Genomic DNA, 25,210 nt, shown 5'->3' on the forward strand with positions numbered 1-25,210 from the left:
GCTATCGACGAACGGCAGAAATCTGAAACTGGTCTGCGACAAACGGCAGTAATCCGAAACTGGTCTGAAAATTAATTATCAATGGTAAGGTGCATCCTTATCTTACAGTTATCAGACATAATGTTTTAACCTGTCAAAACCTCATAATTTGTAAAAAGATATTTAGTCAATCATGCAATAAAACGTCTTGATTAAGATAAGGGCAACATGAACTTAAATATACAATGACAACTAGTCTTTGTTTTGTTTTAATGAATTTGTATCTGCTTTTTCATCAAACATTTCTAAAAGTTTAAAAACAATGCCTTCAAAACGTTGCATGGAAGGTTTCTTAAATTACTTTTCAAGGGCGTTAAAGTGTATACAATTTAATGATATATTTAAAATTGAAAAGTTAAATATAATTAATGTTCAGTATTTTTTAAATGCGATCAGGGCCTATTTTGAAATGTCAGAGAAAGTGTGGAAATGGCAACCAAGGTTTGTTTCACCAACTTTGTTACTAAAGATGAAATATGCTGAAAAAGAAATTAATAACACTGGAGACGATGATGTAACGCGACAAAAACCAACTATTCCTGAAGATTACAGAACACCGCCACGAAATTTAGGACCTGAATTTATTTATCAAAAGAAATTCCAAACAAGTGAATTGTCTAGTCAGATTTCTTCATTGAAAAATGAACGAGAAGAAGATGACAGGAACATGAGCCAGAACGTACACTCACTCCCAGTGAAAATTAGGTAAGTGACATCATGAATGTCAACTTATATTTATTTACTAGATTTTTTTAATTATTTGGAAGAAATAGTCCTGAGATTCGTCAGCAAAATCGTTTTTAGATGAAACTTACACCAGTTTTTCGTGGGGTTCGTGTTGCTCAGTCTTTAGTTTTCTATGTTGTGATTTGTATACTGTTGTTTGTCTTTTGGTCCTTTTTTTGCCAATGCAATGTCAGTTTGAGTTTGAATATCCCTTTGGTATCTTTCGTCACTATTTTGCACATCTGTAAAAACGTCTGACCGATGTGACCGATGTATTAAATTGCTTCTTGTTTTGTTTAGACACTTTTTTTTGGTTTGAAGTTCCTCGGCATTGTATGTACTTACTTTCAAATAAGATATAAAATGTACCTAGGGGAAATTATTCTAGAAACAACTGCGGTGTGCATTCAAATCTGTATCATCCCTTTATTTTCTAAAAAAAATATATATATTAATAATAATAAATCATATGCAGATATAATAACGGTGACATTTAACTGAATAATGCAAGTTTCCGGAAATCTTACATTCTAAATATTACATGCAGTGTAGTTGAATTCAAGGATACTACAGACAAATAGATTCATATTTAAATCTGCTTTCTTAAAAAAATATATTGATAGACGACTGAAAACATTTAACAAACATCAGTTTAATCTAAATTTAAAAAACAGGGTTCTAAGAAAGAACTGTTGCAATATCTTTTTAGTTACCAATCACAAACTCGTTGCACGTTTTAGTGTCTTAATTTATTAGCCGTCATAATATGGATACTTCCTTTCACCTGACAATATAACCGGTGTTGTTTCTCGTGGTGCCGCTTGCTATCAATCTGATTATAATACAGAATCTATATTGTAATCATATTGGCTTGCTGTAAGATATCATTTTGAATTGCACGACGATGATTGTCCAGTCGTCGTACTCTATCTGTAGGTCATTTGATTCCGAAAGTTTGTAATTCAATGTTTGTCTGATATTTGAATTGTTATCGATATACTACAAAGCATCTAGGATTTTAGTACTGATGTGACCAACTTTATATAGCTTTAACTATAGAAACACCTTGTATAGTTTTTACTTTTCAAACCAAATGTATTTGATAACCAGAATTGCTATTGCAAGCAATAGCGAACGTCATCCTTCCCCATTGCCACTAAGCGGCAGCCATTTTGAAAAATTTAAACAGTGAATGCATATATATGCATTGCTATACATCTTTCTGTAAATTTTCAGAACATTTAGAGCATTTTGGATTATTTTGAAATTTTTGACATTTTTGCAGTTTCCATGGCAACGGTGGCCATTTATTGAAATTCCAAGTCAAAATTCTCATCTATACTTGCCAGTTAACAATCGTATTAAGTTTCATTAAGTTTGGAGCATTTTGAGAAATTTTGGACATTTTTGCTGTTTCCATAACGGTGACCATTTCTCAAACTTTAATGACAGGTGCCACATTGGTACATGAGGGGAACATACCATCAAAGTTTCAATGGGTTTGACCTACCATTTTAAGAGAGGAAATGCTACTTTAAAGGTACAAATGTTTTAGAGCATTGTTTCCATTGTTTCCATGGTAACGTCAGCCATTTTGGAAATTCCAATGCATCTACTCATGCCAGTTAACCTTAATGTGAAGTTTAATCAAGTTTGGAGCATTTTGAATTTTTTGACATTTTTGCTGTCGATCGTTTCCATGGCAACGTAGTAGTTCCGATGATTGTCAAAATCATCCAAAACCTGTATATAGTGGACATCTACAGAGTATATACATTTGAGGATTTTAAGTCTGGGCATACTCAAATTATTCATCAAACCCAATTTTTTTATTTTTTCACATTTTTTCTGTTTCCATGGTAACCCGACATTGTCGATCGGGTGACATAATTAACAGAATAAAACCTTGTAAAAGTCAAAAGACGAAGTTCAAAGTTCAAATTCCGTATCCGGTAAACCAGCTGATTTAAAATCACCTGGAAATCTGAAAGATATGAAATATTATGATTATTGGAAATTATCTTAGGGTAGAGAACATTTCATGCCATTCTACGAAACACGTGAATAGGGCAAAATAGCAAATAACTGTTTTCTGAGAAATATCTTTTTTGTCTACTTAATTAAACCCGTTAACATTATGATTCTTTAAAAGGTAGATACTTCATTTATATAGAAGTTAGGGTCTCATAAAATACGATATAGGCGAGACAGATTGATAAATTTTGTTTACATATTGTTAGACAAAATCAAGACCTTCTTACATCGCAAGCAATTGGACAACCTGTTAATCTTACAGATGGCCAGAGAACACAGTTATTTCGTAGTGCATTTCTTTTAGACAATAAATTCAAATTAAAAAAATTGCACCTGCTCTATTGCAAAAAGATTTTTACAGTGTAGTGTACTACTATTGGGACAAATAATATCAAAATTATAGAAAAGTCTACCAGCCCTAACTCAAAATATTGACAATTCTATGTTAAGCGGGTCTAAAATTCAGTTTGACAGCTTCAGACATACTAGTTTTTGACCTTTTTTAACTGGACCAAATCACTACTTAACATAAAGATTCAGCACCCAATTTTTTTTTAACATGTAATTTCATCCCCTTACTTAATATTTCATGCATAAAATATAAAGAAATAAATTTGGAAAGTGTATGAAAAAAATTTGCAAGTTATACACTGTCCACACTAGGGACTATATTAGAGACAACGAAAATCTAATGACGATAACTGTGTCCTCGGGGGCGTATTGCATTTCCGCTAATTTTTCAAAGTTCCAATACTACGTTTCCGGAAACTTAAAGTATACGTTTCCAGAAATTGTATTTATTACTTTTCCGGAAATTTACCTGGTAGTAAATTATTAATATTTGAATATATGTTAGATAAATTATTTATTTCATATTTTTATACAAAAAAGGTTCTGATCTTATATCTACAATATACTAGATATAAAAAAAAAATGAAAGTTTCACCTAAGTGAAAGATGATGATGTTGGAATTGTTATATTTTTATGTTTCACCAACTTGAAATGTCTATGATCGTCTATGCAATGAAATAACTAATATTTTCATAGATGGCACAGTTAATTATTCAATACATGGGTGTAAAATGGTAACTACATTTATGGAAAGCCTCAGCTGTCATATATTAGAGATTTACAAAACGTTATGCTGAAGCTTAAAATGTAAAGTTTACACAGCGTGATGTTGAATTGAGTCATCAAAATGCTAACTCTAAATTACAATATGCTAAGTTGAATTTGCGCAATGTTGACTTGCAATGACAAGTGCTTTAGTCGTGATAGTATAATGATAAGTCACGATGTTGTGATGATATGCCAAACACACGTAACGTTGGGTTTAAAGTACATGATGTGAAGTTGACGTTGCATGATGTTAGCTTGCAGATGGATACTGCTCAGTCGTCCACTTCGATAGCTATGATAACAAATAAAATGAATAGCTAAAATGTATGGTGCTGACTTGTTATTAATAAATGTTGAGCTGAGATAGTACGATGTTATATCATTGTGATATTACGATAGGTCTATCATGCAATCTGTTGATTTAAAACACCATGATGCACAGTTGAAAGTACATGATGTTAAGTTAAGATAACATGATGCTACACCACTATATTGAAACGAAAGGCTTACCATACAATTTGTTGACCTAAAACAACACGATACAACGTGTTAAGCTAAGATGCTCACTTGAAACTACACGACGTACAGTTGAAATTTTGTAATGTTAAGCTACGATAGCACGATGTTATATCATTATAATGTCACAATAGGCTTATTATACAATTTGCTCATTTAAAATTACACCACGTACAGCTGAAAGTACGTGATGTTAAGCTAAGATAGAACGTTGTTATATCATAAGAATGTCACGATAGGCTTACCACACGATATGCTCATTTAAAACTACATGATTTTCAGCTGAAACTAAGTGATGTTAAGCTAAGATAGCATGTTGTTATATCATTAGAATGTCATGATAGGCTAACCACACGATATGCTCGTTTAAAACTACACGACGTACAGTTGAAAGTACTTGATGTTGAGCTGTGATAGCAATATCTTGTATCATAATAATATCACGATAGGCTTGCCATACAATATGCTCATTTAAAACTACACGACGTACAGTCGAAAGTACGTGTTGTTCAGCTAAGACAGCACGATGTTATATCATCATAATGTCACGATAGGCTTATTATACAATTTGCTCATTTAAAATTACACCACGTACAGCTGAAAGTATGTGATGTTAAGCTAAGATAGCACGTTGTTATATAATTAGAATGTCACGATAGGCTTACCACACGATATGCTCATTTAAAACTACATGATTTTCAGTTGAAACTAGGTGATTCTAAGCTAAGATAGCATGTTGTTATATCATTTGAATGTCACGATAGGCTTACCATACAATATGCTCATTTAAAACTACACAACGTACAGTTGAAAGTACGTGTTGTTGAGCTAAGATAGCACAATGTTATATCATTATGACGTCACGAGAGGCTTATCATACAATGTGTTGACTTGAAACTACACGATGTAAATTTGAAGTAGTTTAGTCTTGACTTGAAACAGTAAAATATTAAGTTATAAAAACAGAACGTAAAGTCAAAATAAAACAATGATAGGATGACATATACTTGTGCAGAATTGAAGATTTTTGGTGTTGACTTCGAATATAGTACAAATATTGGATCGTTTTATGTTAAATTGAAAGACAATAACGATGCGTAAAACATTACAGAATTATGTGAATTGAAACTGCAATTCTATGGAAAAGAATGAGGGACAAATCCCCAGAATTTTGTCTTCTTCATTTGCAAGTTCGGAGGCAAAATGATATACAAAGAAAGTTTTCCATAAATTCATAAAGCAAAAGAATTACCCATCGCTATATATTACACTTGAATACAGTTTTGCCGTATATTTTACATGTTTTGTTCGGATTTTTTTTTGATTAAAACCAGACTCTTTTTTATGAACAATATTTAAGAAAATGTTTATCTATGTTGTGTGTTAACATATTATACAACATATTATTGTGCTTATAAGACTTATGACTGTGAGGGTCAAATTTTACTCATATAAAATCACATCTATGTAAGAGTTAGCGGAGAATTTGTATTTACCACTCCCGTTTTCCCCGAAATAAAACATAAGAATCTGGAGTTTTAATCTTAAAAAACAAAGATCAACTGTTATGACAAATAATACGCTTAGCGTAGGACTGAGAGGGTCAGAGCTATATCAGAATGTGACCCCCCCCCCCCCCACCCGGTCTTGTTAGAGGTATCAAAAAATTTGAATTTTCTTTTCCACGAAATAAAACAAAAGAATCTGGACTTAAATCAAAAGCGATGCGATTACGATTTCCATAGAATGTCAGAGACAGTTTGTCGACTAGTTCGTTGAAAATTCGACTAGGCAAGTAAAGTTTGTCTTGTAACAAAGCAGGATTTATTTATATTCATATTACACTTACATGTTCTCGTCCTGACATGCATGTAATATTTGCCACTGTACGTAAAACGCACCCCTTTTTCCCGAAATAAAACAAAAAAATCTGGACTTAATCAAAACCGATGCTATTTGGATTTCCATAGATTGTCAGAGACGGTTTGTCAACTAGTTTGTTAAAAAATTCGGCTAAGCAAGCAAAATATGTCTTGTACAGAGCCAAGATTTATAAATTAATAAGGCAAAAGAATTACCCATCGCTATATATTACACTTGAATACAGTTTTGCCGTATATTTTACATGTTTTGTTTGGATTTTTAGCTCACCTGACCTGAAAGGTCAAGTGAGCTTTTCTCATCACTTTGCGTCCGTCGTCCGTCGTCCGTCGTCCTGCGTCCGTCGTCCGTCGTCCTGCGTCCGTCGTCCGTCGTCCGTCGTCCGTAAACTTTTACAAAAATCTTCTCCTCTGAAACTACTGGGCCAAATTTGACCAAACTTGGCCACAATCATCATTGGGGTATCTAGTTTAAAAAATGTGTCCGGTGACCCGGCCAACCAACCAAGATGGCCGCCATGGCTAAAAATAGAACATAGGGGTAAAATGTAGATTTTGGCTTATATCTCTGAAACCAAAGCATTTAGAGCAAATCTGACATGGGATAAAATTATTTATTAGGTCAAGATCTATCTGCCCTGAAATTTTCAGATGAATCGGACAACCTGTTGTTGGGTTGCTGCCCCTGAATTGGTAATTTTAAGGAAATTTTGCCGTTTTTGGTTATCATCTTGAATATTATTATAGATAGAGATAAACTGTAACAGCAATAATGTTCAGCAAAGTAAGATATACAAATAAGTCAACTTGACCAAAATTGTCAGTTGGCCCCTTAAGGAGTTATTGCCCTTTATAGTCAATTTTTAACCATTTTTCGTAAATTTTTGTAATCTTTTACAAAAATCTTCTCCTCTGAAACTACTAAGACAAATTTAACCAAACTTGTCCACAATCATCATTAGGGTATCTTGTTTAAAAAATGTGTCCGATGACCCCGCCCGTGAACCAAGATGGCCGACATGGCTAAAAAATAGTACATAGGGTAAAATGCAGTTTTTGGCTCATATCTCTGAAACCAAAGCATTTAGAGCAAATCTGATTTGTATTAAATTGTTCATTAGGTCAAGATCTATCTGCCCTGAAATTTTCTTACCAATCAGGCAATCCGTTGTTGGGTTGCTGCCCCTGAATTGGTAATTTTAAGGAAATTTTGCCGTTTTTGGTTATTATCTTGAATATTATTATAGATAGAGATAAACTGTAAACAGCAATAATGTTCAGCAAAGTAAGATATACAAATAAGTCAACTTGACCAAAATTGTCAGTTGACCCCTTAAGGAGTTATTGCCCTTTATAGTCAATTTTTAACCATTTTTCGTAAATTTTTGTAATTTTTTACAAAAATCTTCTCCTCTGAAACTACTAAGACAAATTTAACCAAACTTGTCCACAATCATCATTAGGGTATCTAGTTTAAAAAATGTGTCCGATGACCCCGCCCGCGAACCAAGATGGCCGACATGGCTAAAAAATAGTTCATAGGGTAAAATGCAGTTTTTGGCTCATATCTCTGAAACCAAAGCATTTAGAGCAAATCTGACATGGTGGTAAAATTGTTCATTAGGTCAAGATCTATCTGCCCTGAAATTTTCAGACCAATCAGGCAACACATTGTTGGGTTGCTGCCCCTGAATTGGTAATTTTAAGAAAATTTTGCAGCTTTTGGTTATTATCTTGAATATTATTATAGATAGAGATAAACTGGAAACAGCAATAATGTACAGCAAAGTTAGATCTACAAATAAGGCAACATGACCAAAATTGTCAATTGACCCCTTAAGGAGTTATTGCCCTTTATAGTCAATTTTTTACAATTTTCATAAATTTTGTAAATTTTTGTAAATTTTTACAAAGTATTTTCCACTGTATCTACCGGGCCAAGTTCATTATAGATAGAGATAATAGTAAGGAGCAAGAATGTTCAGTAAAGTAAGATCTTCAAACACATCACCATCACCAAAACACATCACCATCACCAAAACACAATTTTGTCATGAATCCATCTGTGTCCTTTGTTTAATATGCACATAGACCAAGGTGAGCGACACAGGCTCTTTAGAGCCTCTAGTTTTATGATTAAAACCAGACTTTTTTTTATGAACAATATTTAAGAAATATTTATCTACATGTATGTTGTGTGTTAATAAATATACAACATAATATTGTGCTTATAAGACTTATGACTGTAAGGGTCAAATTTTACTCATATAAAATCACATCTATGTAAGAGTTAGCGGAGAATTTGTATTTACCACTCCCGTTTTCCCCGAAATAAAACATAAGAATCTGGAGTTTTAATCTTAAAAAACAAAGATCAACTGTTATGCCAAATAATACGCTTAGCGTAGGACTGAGAGGGTCAAAGCTATATCAGAATGTGACCCCCCCCCCCCGTCTTGTTAGAGGTATCAAAAAATTTGAATTTTCTTTTCCACGAAATAAAACAAAAGAATCTGGACTTAATCAAAAGCGATGCGATTACGATTTCCATAGAATGTCAGAGACAGTTTGTCGACTAGTTCGTTGAAAATTCGACTAGGCAAGTAAAGTTTGTCTTGTAACAAAGCAGGGTTTATTCATATTCATATCACACTTACATATTCTCGTCCTTATATGCATGTAATATTTGCCACTGTACACTAAATACAAATACATTTTGATCAATTCTTTTTAATGAAAAGGAGCCTATTTTAAGCACGTTCGTCGATTTGACACCCTGTTATTCATGTTTTTTGGGAGTTCCTCGAAAATTATAACACATTCCTTCTTTATTTGCAAAATCGCCATGTGACGGGTGCCACATATGAAACAGGATCTGCTTACCCTTCTGGAGCACCTGAGATGGTCCTTTTTTTTAGGGTTTCGTGTTGCTCAGTTCTTGGTTTTCTATATATGTTGCGCTTAATATACTGTTGTTTGGCTTTTGATCTTTTTTTCTATCGTTTATTTCGGCTGAGTTTTTGTCATGACATTGTCAGTTTGGTTAAGAGTTTTACTATCCCTTTTGTATCTTTCGCCTTCTTTTATCCATTTTTGTGTATTTTTTTTCGATTCTCCCCTCCCCCTGAACAGTATAATAGATAGATAAATGAAAACAGAAACCCTTTTCAACAAAAGGAGATCTACAAGTAACTCGACGTGATCGAAATTGCAAATTTCTTCCTCATTAGATATATTGCCCTTAGGGTAGATCGGGTTTCTTCCGCCATCTTAGGGAGCTACCATTTGATTTTTATTGGGGGGGGGGGGGGGGGGAGGGGGGGCTAGGATGAAATTTGAAAAAAAGGCAGGACAGGAGTTTTGGGTAAAAAAAAAGGCAGGATGAGAAACTTGGCAAAAAAAAGGCAGGATGACAATTTGTGTAAAAAAAAAGTCAGAATAAACTAATAAAAAAAATGCAGGACCGAATAGAGTGAAAAATAAAAAGGCAGGACAAAATTTGTCATCCTATCCCACCCACCCACCCCCCATAAAAATCACATGGTAGCTCCCTCAGATTCTCATATAGCTCAACACAATCGGTCTAGATCTAAAAAAAATATACACATTTTGAGAGAGGAATGTCATTCATATGTAGTACTTTTCATCTTGAAAAATTAAAAAATTATGAGATTTATCTGATTAAAACGACTATTTGTTTTTGAATACAGAACGTTTTTTGCATATGTTTTATAACTTTTCCATATAGGGGAGATAACTCGGATAACATTATTTTTTGTCGTTTTTTATTTTTTTTATTTTTTGCCATGGTATTGTCAGTCTGTTTTCGACTTATGAGTTTGAAATCCCTTTGGCATATTTCGTCTCTAATGATGGAATGTGTAGGGACTTTATCTATTTTGTTTTGTAGACAGAAAACGAGTCTCGTGATCCCAATTTATATATTTTTATTTTTATTTTCTAACATTGAGTTTTCCATGTATAGTTTATACAAAATCTGACAATACTGCATAACCTGTAGCTTGCAAAATGCTCTGTGGCCCATACTTTTTATTATGTTTTTCAAAAAAGAATAAACTTCATTTTGGCAAATAATTTTAAAAAATCTACCGATTTTAATTTAGACCACACTCATAAAAACTATAAGAGAGAGAGAGAGAGAGAGAGAGAGAGAAACTGTTGACATCAAAAAAACATATCTACAAATTAATCAAAGCAATACCAAAATAATTCATGGACTTTAACAATTTTTACAGATTTTTGATTTTATTTTTCTTTTTCTTTGAAAACACATATAGATAGAGAGAAGCTGCAAAGAACCAAGAAAATCACTATGGACAAGAAAATAAGTGACGGAAATTATTAATTGGCTTCTCATTATAAGTTAAAGGGGTCATTGTCCATTAATGACTTAACAAATTTAAAAAAATAAAATATTCTCCGAGTGGATATATACATAAACCTGGGCACTATCTTACTTGGTGCTGGAAAAATGGTTGGCACTGCTGTAAATTTTATATATTTTTTTTAAAGTGGCAATTTAGAGTGGAGGCTCTAGGTCAAATTTCATTCGGTTTCATAGACTTCGTGTATGAGCGAAAAGTATACAACAGAATCTACCATACTTTATGTTTGGGTTGGCCCCATGCAGTAAGATTCTTCCGCCTATCAATTCTTTTTGTTTTATTTCGTGGAAAAGAAAATTCAAATTTTCAGATACCTCTAACAAGGCCGGGGGGGGGGGGGGGGGGGGGGGGTCACATTCTCATATAGCTCTGACCCTGTCCTCAGTGACGCTTTAGCGTATTATTTGTCATATCAGTTGATCTTTGTTTTTTAAGATTAAGACTCCAGATTCTTTAGTTTTATTTCGGGGAAAACGGGAGTGGTAAATACAAATTCTCCGCTAACTCTTACATAGATGTGATTTTATATGAGTAAAATTTGACCCTCACATTCATATCTTATAAGCACAATATTATGTTGTATATATTAACACACAACAAAGATAAACATTTTCTTAAATATTGTTCATAAAAATAAAAAAATGGTTTTTAATCATAAAAATAAATCCAAACAAAACATGTAAAATATACGGCAAAACTGTATTCAAGTGTAATATATAGCGATGGGTAATTCTTTTGCTTTATGAATTTATGGAAAACTTTCTTTGTATATCATTTTGCCTCCGAACTTGCAAATGAAGAAGAAAAAATCCTGGGGATTTGCCCCTCATTCTTTTCCATAGAATTGCAGTTTCAATTCACATAATTCTGTAATGTTTTACGCATCGTTATTGTCTTTCAATTTAACATAAAACGATCTAATATTTGTACTATATTCGAAGTCAACACCAAAAATCTTCAATTCTGCACAAGTATATGTCATCCTATCATTGTTTTATTTTGACTTTACGTTCTGTTTTTATAACTTAACATTTTACTGTTTCAAGTCAAGACTAAACTACTTCAAATTTACATCGTGTAGTTTCAAGTCAACACATTGTATGATACCGGTAAGCCTCTCGTGACGTCATAATGATATAACATCGTGCTATCTTAGCTCAACAACACGTACTTTCAACTGTACGTCGTGTAGTTTTGAATGAGCATATTGTATGGCAAGCCTATCGTGATATTATTATGATATACCATCGTTCTATCATAGCTCAACATCACATACTTTCAACTGTACGTTGTGTTAGTTTTAAATGAGCATATTGTATGGTAAGCCTATCGTGACATTCAAATGATATAACAACATGCTATCTTAGCTTAGAATCACCTAGTTTCAACTGAAAATCATGTAGTTTTAAATGAGCATATCGTGTGGTAAGCCTATCGTGACATTCTAATTATATAACAACGTGCTATCTTAGCTTAACATCACATACTTTCAGCTGTACGTGGTGTAATTTTAAATGAGCAAATTGTATAATAAGCCTATCGTGCCATTATGATGATATAACATCGTGCTGTGTTAGCTGAACAACACGTACTTTCAACTGTACGTCGTGTAGTTTTAAATGAGCATATTGTATGGCAGCTTTCGTGATATTATTATGATATAAGATATTGCTATCATAGCTCAACATCAAGTACTTTCAACTGTACGTCGTGTAGTTTTAAACGAGCATATCGTGTGGTTAGCCTATCATAACATTCTAATGATATAACAACATGCTATCTTAGCTTAACATCACCTAGTTTCAGCTGAAAATCATGTAGTTTTAATTGAGCATATCGTGTGGTAAGCCTATCGTGACATTCTTATGATATAACAACGTTCTATCTTAGCTTAACATCACGTACTTTCAGCTGTACGTGGTGTAATTTTAAATGAGCAAATTGTATAATAAGCCTATTGTGACATTATAATGATATAACATCGTGCTATCGTAGCTTAACATTACAAAATTTCAACTGTACGTCGTGTAGTTTCAAGTGAGCATCTTAGCTTAACACGTTGTATCGTGTTGTTTTAGGTCAACAAATTGTATGGTAAGCCTTTCGTTTCAATATAGTGGTGTAGCATCATGTTATCTTAACTTAACATCATGTACTTTCAACTGTGCATCATGGTGTTTTAAATCAACAGATTGCATGATAGACCTATCGTAATATCACAATGATATAACATCGTACTATCTCAGCTCAACATTTATTAATAACAAGTCAGCACCATACATTTTAGCTATTCATTTTATTTGTTATCATAGCTATCGAAGTGGACGACTGAGCAGTATCCATCTGCAAGCTAACATCATGCAACGTCAACTTCACATCATGTACTTTAAACCCAACGTTACGTGTGTTTGGCATATCATCACAACATCGTGACTTATCATTATACTATCACGACTAAAGCACTTGTCATTGCAAGTCAACATTGCGCAAATTCAACTTAGCATATTGTAATTTAGAGTTAGCATTTTGATGACTCAACTCAACATCACGCTGTCTTAACTTTACATTTTAAGCTTCAGCATAACGTTTTGTAAATCTCTAATATATGACAGCTGAGGCTTTCCATATACATTCCTCTGTGTTTGCGCTACTTCCACTTTTATCAAAATGTGGGATCTGCTTGTTGATGTGTGCACTTCCCGAAGACTAACTCTCTAATCCGAGGTAGATCATATTGAGTTTGAATGTACAATGCATTCTGCTGTTACACAAATTTCATGCTGCTACAATCAGTTGTTGCAGGTTTCATTTAGGACAAAGTTCAAGGTACTCCTTTAACTGGCCACCCGCTGATTGATACTTCGACACAAACGAAGTTTGTGTAGATAAGATTGAAACAACAGCAGGGGTCCAGATAAGGTACTCCTTACTTATTTTCTCGAAAAAGTAATAATTTATTTTTTCCGGAATCGTTACTATTTTCTCGGAAAAGTAAGGTATTTATTTCCGGAAACGTAGACTTTTTTTTGCGGAAACGTCATCTTTTTTTCCCGGAAAAGTAATGCCAATTTGCGGAAATGTAAAACGCCGTTCCTCGGACCAGATTGCCTAAAAAAAATCATGTAAAATGTTTTCGAGTACTGTTTTTAACTGTGTTATAACCTCAGGAAATGTAACATATTAATATCTAGTAATCCTACCAATCAGAGTTCCAACGGGTATTATCTGTTCATCAATTTGGTGTTCCGGGACTGACATGATTTGTCTTAATTTGTGGAGCACACACAATTAAGACGTTCAGCAGTTATTATACGAACACAGATTCCTTTATACACATATATATATATATATCTATAAACAAGTCTAAATTGAAAACAACGTACAAACCTATGATTGCGTTGGATAAAAACCGCAATTTTTATACGTGTGCATGCAAAACAAATTTCTAGTTAGAGGGGTCTTAATACAGCACAAACAACATTTTCCAAAAGACCAAAAAAGTGAAAAAGTATATTTTAACAAAACGCATTTGACTAACAGGTCGAACAACAAATGTTCTTAAACCCTGCTGACTGCCATTGGCGATTGCCAAATAAACGGATCACCGATGTAATAAATGGATCTTAATTATAAATTTAATATCTATATATATATATATAGCATGAGTTCGAATCCCGGCCAGGGAAGAACAAAAAATTTGCTTCCGCAAATTTACAGATCTAACATTGTTGGGCTGTTATTTAGACGAATTATATATATATATATATATACTAGTCTAAATTGAAAACAACGTTCAAACCTATGATTGCGTTGGATAAAAACCGCAATTTTTATACGTGTGCATGCAAAACAAATTTCTTGGTAGAGGGGTCTAAATACAGCACAAACAACATTTTCTAAAAGACCAAATGAGTGAAAAAGTATATTTTAACAAAACGAATTTGACTAGCAGGTCGAACAACTGATGTTCTTAAACCCTGCTGACTGCCATTGGCGATTGTCAAATAAACGGATCACAAGATGTAACAAAATAGATCTTATTATTAATTTATTACCAAACAGAAAACAATAAACTTGCGGAAAAGATGGTATACCGCAAATATGAGGTGCAAAAATTTGTACACCATATCCGGATTTCGACAATTAATGTCTCTTCAGTGATGTTAGGAATCGAAACGGTATTTGGAAGGCCATATAATTTACCTCAATTTAGGATAGACATATATATATATATATAAGCAATAATTTATCGTATATACTTTACCCATTTTCAAACCTAAAAAGTTTAACAAGTATAAATAACCAAAAAATTAACGAAATAAAAGAATATACTATTAACTTGTGTATGTAGCGACATTTAAACTATGACAAAATGATTTATTGAAGCTCCTGAAATAGACTGTAATTGAACCATACACTGACATTTAACACTTCTATTAGTTGTGTTTTCGTAAAACTAGATATATGTTGATGGCATTATTGTACAATAAAAACAATCAATTAAAAAATCACATGCAATCGGACACGAATTCGAAATTATAGCTTTGCATTTAAAATTTTGTAAAAACAACATAAAAACAGATACAAATATATTAGACACAGGGCATGAACGTTTCCGCATTTAGCTGACTTTCAAACATCGAGTACTGTATTTTATCATTTCATTCTCTATTTTCATGTAAATGTTTACAATTTTATTTTTATTACTTAACTGGTTTTTGTGGACCACTTGGAAATTATTAGAGTTGGGTTTTGATTGTGTGTAATGTCCATCCAATTCAAACTTAAGAGCTTGTCAGTAACTTCATAAATCAACCAGTAATAACACTTTTGTAATAATTTCAACCTTGGATCAAATATTTTTGAAACTTACTTTTGGGACTAACATATGAAGGTGAACTTTAGCTTAGAAACCTTGTACAGTATCAGCCTACTATATAGAAAACCACATCTAATCAAGAATCGTATTGAATATGCATGAAATATTTGCCACTGGACGTTCAGCAAACAACAATCATCATATAATAAAGTAACTGCATCGGAGCATGAAAACGTATGTGACAGAGAAAAATTTAAGGAAAAACTAACATACACTAAGAATAAGATGTAAAGTTTGTGTATTGCCTCATTCAGGATTAAGATATGAATTTTTAACTCTCAAATCGAAACAAAATTTGATTTAATCAAGAGTTATAACATTCTGTTAAATGAGTATTAAAACATATTTAGTTTTATATATATATAAATATATTTGATGACGCTGGAAAATATTTTAGAAATATTGGTGTTATCTTTTAAGCGTTGTAAAGAAAGATTGTGCAGTGAAAAACTCGGCTGTCGCTATATATATGGCAAACTCAGAGGAGAAAATACAAGCTCTTGTTGAAGCATGCTAAGCCGATTGTAAGCAAACTGACAATGTCCAAAGTTAAATCGTCTCATTTTATATACATGTAGATTTAAAAACTTTAGGTGGTCCGATTAAATGTTTGCTTCTTAAAATAAGACGGAAAAAAATGTATCTGCGGATTTAATTATCTTTTAGTTTTTCGATATATTTTCATGAACAAAGTTTTAATGTTGATATATGTCATGAATTTTCGTTTTATGAATGGATATAATCCAATATGTGTATCTTTTTAAAACCTTTTCTTCTTTAGTAAAAAGAATGAATGCACATGCTCCTTTGATAGTAATTCTATCACTTGATCCATATTTGTTGGCTTTTGGGTTACAAAACAATGAACTAAATGTACCCATTATTGTAAAACAAAAACATTAAAGATGTCAACATTTTTGTTGATTCATTGTTTTCATACTATGATAAAAGGGTAAAACAATGTACAATTGAAGTATACCACACATGCTTCTCTCCGCTTGTTACAAATTAGTTCAATTTTTTTTCTACTGATATAGAGTGTCAAACGATTGTAAACATGTGCTATACATGTATTACTTTGAACCGCCTTCTGGTGAGAGGAATACAATTAACCTTAATGTTTTCAGATTTCTGTGAAAATACAGATGGTAAATAAATTTTGCTTCCTGGCGGAATATACATCAATATTACGTTTCTGTAAAAATATAGAATGTAAATAAAAGTTACGTTCTGTAGACTATACAACATTACATAATTCATTAGTCTCTCAATACATGTATTTACAGTTTTTTAGATGACTTGCATATTGTGTCAAATTATTGACATGCCATTCATCGCATATTCTAAAACCTAAAATTTTCTTTTCAAACGCATGTAAATTGTATGACAAGTCTTATACTATAAACACTCTTCGTGTAATTGGATTGAATTTAATAGAGTGTTAAATTATAAGGATTATAATAATTGAGACCTCAATTTATCATTGGTCGTTGATTTGTCAAAGTTTCATTGTCATTAGTTAAATATCACAATTTTAATCGTCCTAAGATAAATACTGTCTTGATATAAAAGATTTATCTGGCAAACGGTCCATACTTTAAATCGTACATATTCATTGTTACAAAAATACAGACCACGGGGACGAAACTTGCATTGAAACAGATTCATTATGTGAATAATTCAATGGTGAAATGGCATCCTTTTAAAGGATTATAATTGGAGATGTTCATTCTGTGAGCAATAAATAGGTACTTTACATTCTTTTTACAATAGATATAAGTATTCTTATATTTTGGCCAGATAGGCCAGAGAGGATTATATTTCCTTATAACGGGTCAAGATATGAATTATATATATACGTTAAAACTTTAAGAAGATTAATGTGTTCTACACAGAACTTAACGAATCAGTTTTTTAACGTGACATTGATTACATAGATTAGAAATTTGGATATGAATAGATCTACATTGTAATAAATGTAAGTATATTTTCATGGATTTTTCATTCACAGAGTTACGTATCTTAAATAGTTTACCTTTTAAATTTATATTATTTGGTTCAAAATCGGTGAAAAGTGAAATAACTAATTTTTGATCATGAACTTGCTTGTTAAACTTCCATAAAGAATTCAAAAAGATCGTTAATACAGCCAACAGAGCGAGAAATGATACTTTGAGTTTTGAAATATTAACTTTTCACCGTTCATGGTGTTTAATATAAATAATACGTACAAGGATAATCCAACTGTAGTTGGATAGAAAACTTGGATGGGAAAATGTGTTTCCACGAAGGTAAAACCTTAATTAAAATTATTGAAGCATGCATTTCACATTGTATTGTATTTTTTTAATTTCCGTTCAATTTTGTATGCACAAGAATTTGTTGACGAGAAAATCTGACATTATACTTATACCTCTATTACCTCAAACGAACTTATAACATTGAAAGGTCACAGTAAAAATGATTCTGCCATTGTGAAGCTCAGTTCTTCTGTGACGTAAATTTCTTTACTCACCCAACTCACCATCATTTGCCATTGGCTGTCAAAATTTAACATCTTTGTATCATGTGGTGTGTTTTATGTTTTTTGTAATAATTTTTGGGTGCATATAGCGTCGATCTTATGAGTCAATACTTTTTCAACTAGTTTTTATGTTTTTCTTATGTTTTGCTGTAACACCACTGTCCAAGATAAGAGGGAGGGTTGAGCGCGAACTATCATGTTTAACTCTCATTCTGTATGTACCTGTCCCAAGTCGGGAGCCTGTAAAGTCAGTTGTTGTCATTGGTTGCTGTCTGCCCTTATTTGTTGTTTATATCATTAATCGGACCGTTGGTTTTCTATTTTGAGTTGTTTTGTCATGCTTGTGCCTTTTAATGACTTACTCTACGTAATGCTATTGAACTTGCTAATTGTTGAAGAAAGTACAGTGAGTATAGTTTCACTTCCAGTTCCCTTGGTCTCTAGTGGCTAGTTGTCTCATTGGTACTCATACGACATATCCTTTTTTGTATATTCACGTGCAGTTTTATGTTTGCCACAACCTTTTGTTTTCCAGTCTTTTTAATGCTTTGATTTTTTTTAAATGAAAATAACACTTTACAATTTCGTGCGTCCAATATCGCTTTTTTGGATTTACTTTCATCATTAACGCTCAAATCCCAACATTTGAAACGCAGGGATGTTTGAATACATAGAAACGTTAGGAGCAAAATGACTAAAGAAAATTATTTTGGCTTTCTCGACAGTATAAATAAAGGAAGATGTGAGCTATACGTCAATGAGACAGTAACCTAAAGACACAGATAAACCAAATGACATTAGTCTTCCAAAGTTTTCTATACAGTAATATTGATATAAAACGACAATTTAAGTATTGCAGTCACAACCCCGACTTTATAGATTGATGTTTCTTCATCTTTATCTTCTTCTTATTCTTAATTATAAAAGCTTGCTTTCCGATAAAACCTCAAAGGCCTATGGAACTAAAAACAAATCTAGTAATAGTTAGAAGAATGCACTTTTATTTCGGGTATATCTTAATGTGTCGCTTAAAGTCGGTTCGCTTGTGACCCCACTTTGAGACCCTATAGTATATGGCATATTCGATACCATTATGTTTCTAGGAAAGAATGGCTTCCTGTTATCATTATTAAGGAGCCTTTTTTGGTAGAACTAATATTCCTTATTCATACTGTAAGCATCTTGAGGAAATAACTCTCGATGGTGTCTTCTACATATTTGGATACGATGCAGCATACACAATCTGTAATCACGACGTTTTAGTTGCAGCTAGTCCTATCCGAGATTTTCCCGCATTTTACTGACGCATCTAGTTTGCTCTTCCTTTGATTAATTCAAGCGAATTGAAGCTGTATTGGATTGATAAGTCTCATACAGTTGAGACTTCCAGTCTATTGCTGTAGACTTTATGTTGAACACCTCTATGTCTTTGTTTTTGTGTTTGTTGTTGTCTCATTGACGTATACTTAGTTATATATCTATTTGTCTGGACCTTTATTCGAGATTGTGAATCACAAATCCTAGACCTGAGGTCCCTTGGCTAGGTTGTGTTATTTTCCTGATAGTTATTTCGACTCTCGGGTATTTGGTCATGTCGCCGGTTCTGTTTGATGTCCATGTAAATGAATGGTGTATGCAATCATTGTTCTTAGCTGGTAAAGGTATATTATTTTTATGGTTTCAACTTTCACAAGTCATATATTCTCCAAACCATTAAATACATTGTTTTCTGTAAGCAAGTACTATAGGTAAGGCGGATTTTTTTTTCTGTGAAAAAAAACAATTTTCAGAAACGAGAAGATCTGCATAGAAATCAATTACGTCAGGTATATCTGCCACATATAGCACGAAAGTTATTCGATCTACAGATATTGTTGTTGATTTATATATTTTTACATTTCACGATTTTATTACCATTTCGAGTCGTTATCGGTCTAAACCATACAAAAATACTATAATCCTTTTATTTGCTCTAATTTTTAAAGATTTGTATCTGTCTTTATGTCCAAACATTGCGCAACAAAGAATATGTAGATAATTTGACAGATAGTTATAGCTGCCAAAAGCGACTCTTGACAAACATTGAAAAAGAAAGACCTTTTAATTCGTAATCCCCCGCTTTTGGCAAAACGCGAAATTAGATTAATTTGTACCTTTATATTTTGAATAGTTCAATTACAATTGGCAATCAGACTTTTCATTTGTATCAACTTTTTATATTGTTATTCGGTTATATTTGGATCTTTGAAATGTTCGGATGTGAATAAAATATTTAAGCTTTCCAGCGACTTGGACTTTATATGATAGACAACTAGTTTTCCCCGAAACAAATGTATGACCGAACCGACAAGCAACCTAGTCATATCTATGTCAGGAAAAAATACATAAATTGTATCATCATGATGATATTCCTGAGAATTCATCGTCATGTTTTCCTTTCGCGTCTCCTAATACCACTTATTACTTCTTGTTTGAGGGGAAAGACTTTGCCAATGTGTTGGTGCGAAAGTTGAACAGAAATAATGAGTGTTGAACCTTTTCAAACATGAATGATAATAAAGATATTATTATTGATTTTTTTCCTTAAGACAGTTCAAAGTATCAGAGAAACATCAAAATTAAACAATGATCATTGTAGTTATATAAATTACTTCAAAACAAGAAGTTTAATGATATATGAATTTACATGTGTTGTAAACATGCTGGGCATAAAGTTTTGAAAATACTATATCCCCGTCGTTATCTGTTCGCATTTAGTGTCACATGTTAGAAGTACGATTGTGAGTTCTAGATATGATAGACTGTCCATATAAACACTAAGCTGGATTGGTTTTATGTTTATTATGATTCTCCACATTTCATTTATATCACCAATCACAAAATCTCATGAGCATAGTTTATATTCTAAATTTTGAGAACAGTTGTTCGCATTTATCACCATAGAAGTTGAGTATCTTCGATGCACATTATAGCACAAAGGTCAATACTTTACTTTGCAACTTCTTAAAGGATATCTCTTCGCTCTTATCCGTGATTTGTATTACTTACTGACTAGATGGATAAGTTTGAAAAAGTCAAAGTCGCTGTCGTTTGAAATTCTTTCTAACCACTGCAATGGTTCAGTCCTGTATGTTTTGCGACACTACACTTACATTGTTCCAGACAGTTTTTTAAGTGAAGGCTATACATAATCTGCCGAAGAATAAAAGTTTGTAATTATCAATAAAACATTCAATTTGAAACCATCCAAGAAGGGTGGTACACTTGTTTGACCTTATTCGCCACTGGACTTTAAAAAAAACAACAATTAACTACCTAATCAATTCCAACTGGAATAGGAATCCATTTAAAGGAAAAACCAGTCAGTGCCCACAAATAAAATTGCTTAAGAACTCTACCACTGTTTTATCGTGATATTTTACCGAGTTTAAAATATGTAACCGTGCTTTAAAATTAATCTGTAGAATTGTCAACGCATATTCATCAAAATTGCAGCTTCAATGAAATTTTGGACGATGATCTGAGTAAAATGTCAAAATTATATTCTCTAGTTTAACCAGGAAGTGTTTAAACAGTATTGGTCTCTTATATCCCGATCACGACATTTCAAGATTTTACCAAGAAACCACGAAAGGCAATACAATTATAAGTTTGCAATTAGAATTTTGCACTCAAATTTAGAAAATTAAAAAAAATGTACTTCCATTATGATTAAATTGTATTGAACGAAAGTATGAAATAAATGAATCCTCAATCAATATAACTAAAATTTAGAGTCTGATTTCATTATCCTCATATGAGCACGCGAGTTGTAATAGATCTGAATTTTAATCAGATTTAATCCTCAATCTAAATAACTATACCTTTGAGTCCACACGTCCACAATTGGACCAGTCCGTGTATTAATATATACGTACAGCCAGACGTACATAGCTACATGTATTCATACATCCCTTACATTTACCAGGCAAGAACATTTAAATGTTCTTCCATTATAAAAAAAAAATTATGGATCGAACACAGGACATAAATAGGTCCACAGTGTACCTTGGAGTCAGCACATCCTCAATTAGACTTTGCTGTGTATTAATACAGGAGAACGTAGATGTGTATTCATACATCTCGCGCATTGTTAAGCCAGAATATTTTTTAATTATTCTTCAATTATGATCTAATTTTAAGGATCAAAGGTGAGAAATAAATGGGTCCTCAGTCCAAATCACTATGTAACTAGGAGTGAAACGTGTTCAATGGAAGTGGCTATGTATTCAAAATACATCCAGACGTACTACGTGTCATGAGTAACACAATAGTTGTCACCATTGAAGCACCAACTGCTTCCTCTCCCGAGAAACTGAGTTCGACCCAGATATCAAATAGGTTTGGTGGTGCTCAATCTTTAGTTTTCTTTGTATGTTGTGTGAAATATTGCGTGTCTTTTCATCTTGTATGTTTAAACAAACGGACATTGCCTGTTCGTCGACTTACGTTTCTTGATTGCTTCGTAATCTTTTTATAGTCACGTGTATTGATATGAAAGTAAATTATTAAACTTTGTACGCACATAAACATGCATTGCAAAACATTTTTTGATCAAATTTTGAAGCCTATCTACAATAGGTAGGTAGCCTTATTAATAATGTATGTAAATAAATATTATGGGCCATTATAATCTTATCGAAAAATGACAATGAAAATGACATGAGTTATCGTTAGTACTTCGATAAGCCTGCTAATTCATTTTTTTAAAAGGTTTTACAGTTCCCTGTACAAGAACTTATATTTACAGTAGATGTTCAATGTATACAAATACTGATTTTTTTTGGCTGGAAAACAAATTAACTCATTCATTCATATGTTTTCAATTCATGTAAAAGCAGCCCAAGAATAGAATTATTGGCTCCACCCTCCTATTTAATCAACACTATTGTTACACATTGGTCGCATATTTGTTGCAGGCGTTTAATTTACTGTTTTGAAAATCGCAAATTTAATTGATTAGGAAAACTATATATTGTAGTTATGAATAATTGATAGAAAAATCAGTTATAAATCTTTGATATATTATAATTCTTTAATTTTAATGAATATTTTATAACTTGAGTATCTGCTTTCACTCTGAAATTGGCGTCTACGTTATGCAAATTTAACCTATATGACGTACAATTGATTCCACGTGGATGATACTGCTTTAATATCACTGAAATTTTTTGCGGAAGTTTTGTGTTTAAAGTTTTACTTTCAGATTCAGATATCGGATTGACATTTTGTCATGCATTTTAAAACTTGTTTTTGGTGGGGTTCGTGTTGCTTAGTCTTTAGTCTTCTATGTTGTGTCATCTGTACTATTATTTGTCTGTTTGTCTTTTTATTTTTGGCCATGGCGTTGTTAGTTTGTTTTCGATCTATGAGTTTGACTGTCCCTCTGGTATCTTTCGTCCCTCTTTTAAAGTTTTCTATACAGCTTATTTTTTCTTATTGACGGCTGCAACTCCCTCGTCCTTTGGGGACTGGTGTACAATTGTCTCATTGGTAATGTTCTTGTTTATATTGATCTGCCAAGTGGGAACAAAATCTGTTTATACCTGGTCTTTTGGTACTTAACGAATGGATTTTCCATTTTCATTTTTATTCAAATCTTTAATTTTATTTTAGCGTAGAGCTTTTCTGATTATAGATATAAGAAGATGTGGTATGAGTGCCAATGAGACAAATTTCCATAAAAGTCAAAATTCATAAAAGTTAACCATTATAGGTCACAGTAGTCAGTACGGTCTTCAACACGGAGCCTTGGCTCACACCGAACAGTAAGCTATAAAGGGCCCCAAAAATTACTAGTGTAAAACCATTCAAACGGGAAAACCACCAAAAATTATTAGTGTAAAACCATTCAAACGGGAAAACCAACGGTCTAATCTATATAAAAAATATACCGGTTTTTTTTTTTTTTTTTTTGGTTGCTTTTTTTGTTGTTGCTTAGTCTTGACAGTTGCACCGACAGGTTCCTGCTATGCATGCATCACCCGTCCTGCGAACATAATGTGTAAACAAATATCACCATAGTGAATAGGACACAATCGGTACACGCATGCCACTCGTCCCCTCTGGTTGTTAAGATTGTCCACTCTGGTTGTTAAGATTGTCCACTCTGGTTGTTAAGATTGTCCACTCTGGTTGTTAAGATTGTCCACTCTGGTTGTTAAGGTTGTCCACTCTGGTTGTTAAGATTGTCCACTCTGGTTGTTAAGATTGTCCACGCTGGTTGTTAAGACCATGAAAAAAGTCTCTCAAGAGTTGAATTGCATCATGAAATGTTGATAGTCTGTGATGTCCCGATAAGAACCTCCATGAAAAAGTTCATATGTTGTTAACTATGTTTCTGCTGCTATTATTTTATCAATTTTAAAGCTTTACTGCTTAACATGACTGAGTTGGTGCCGTATGGCACAGTTTCTTGAACTTTTCACAGTGGCGTAGCTTGACCCTTATTGCTAGTGAGGCAAACGATTTGAAGTGTGGGTGTCATAGTCTCGGTGTTGTTCAAAGTCCGTGGTGCGGTTTTTAGAGTAGATGGCCAAAGAGTGAAACTCAGCTTTTGCAGATGCAAAAAGTCGAATTTTACACGAGTTTAATTGATTGATTGTTGTTTGTTTAACGTCCAGTGACAAAATGTTCACGCATATTCAGGACGAAACAAATTGACAATTATCCAATAGATATATTCGGCAGAGTAGGCAAACAGGATAAAGGGTTTGAATTTTAACTACAACCAGAAAAGAATTCCTTTTTAGACAGGAGCAGAAATATTGCCTTGTAGCAGTTTTAGTTACCCTAAAAGAGTTGTTGTAGGTTGAACCGTCAAGAGAGTGAAGCGGTAGTTCGATCGTACATGGCTGCGTATTGATACATCCCGTACATCCAAAGGGACTCCCCTCTGAAGCATGACCAAGTCTAGGAATGTTTACTATCTTCAAGTTTTAAGTGAATGTGTTGTTTTCTCTCTTTTTGATTTCTCTTTTCTTTTTTGGTTCCGGGGATAGGGGAGCTTTTGATTTTCCACACATTTTCAAAAAGTTATTGTCAAAA

General features: G+C 32.9%; 1 protein-coding gene across 3 annotated transcripts in view; it reads left to right on the top strand.

Moving 5' to 3' along the window:
- Positions 1 to 365: 365 nt before the first annotated feature.
- The window catches only part of LOC127703729 (uncharacterized), a 32,770-nt gene continuing 7,925 nt past the window's right edge, over positions 366 to 25,210 (top strand). The window contains exon 1 of one of the 3 annotated variants that reach the window (XM_052207848.1): positions 366 to 744. In XM_052207848.1, coding sequence (XP_052063808.1) covers positions 449 to 744 — 296 coding nt within the window. In that variant the 5' untranslated portion in view covers positions 366 to 448. Of the gene's footprint in view, positions 745 to 17,125; positions 17,579 to 17,628; positions 17,892 to 25,210 lie in introns of those variants that run through there. The other 2 variants (XM_052208005.1, XM_052207996.1) reach the window with 2 other exon arrangements.

This window comes from Mytilus californianus, unplaced genomic scaffold (assembly GCF_021869535.1).
Source record: "Mytilus californianus isolate M0D057914Y unplaced genomic scaffold, xbMytCali1.0.p SCAF_1, whole genome shotgun sequence".
NCBI classification, from domain to species: Eukaryota; Metazoa; Mollusca; class Bivalvia; order Mytilida; family Mytilidae; genus Mytilus; species Mytilus californianus.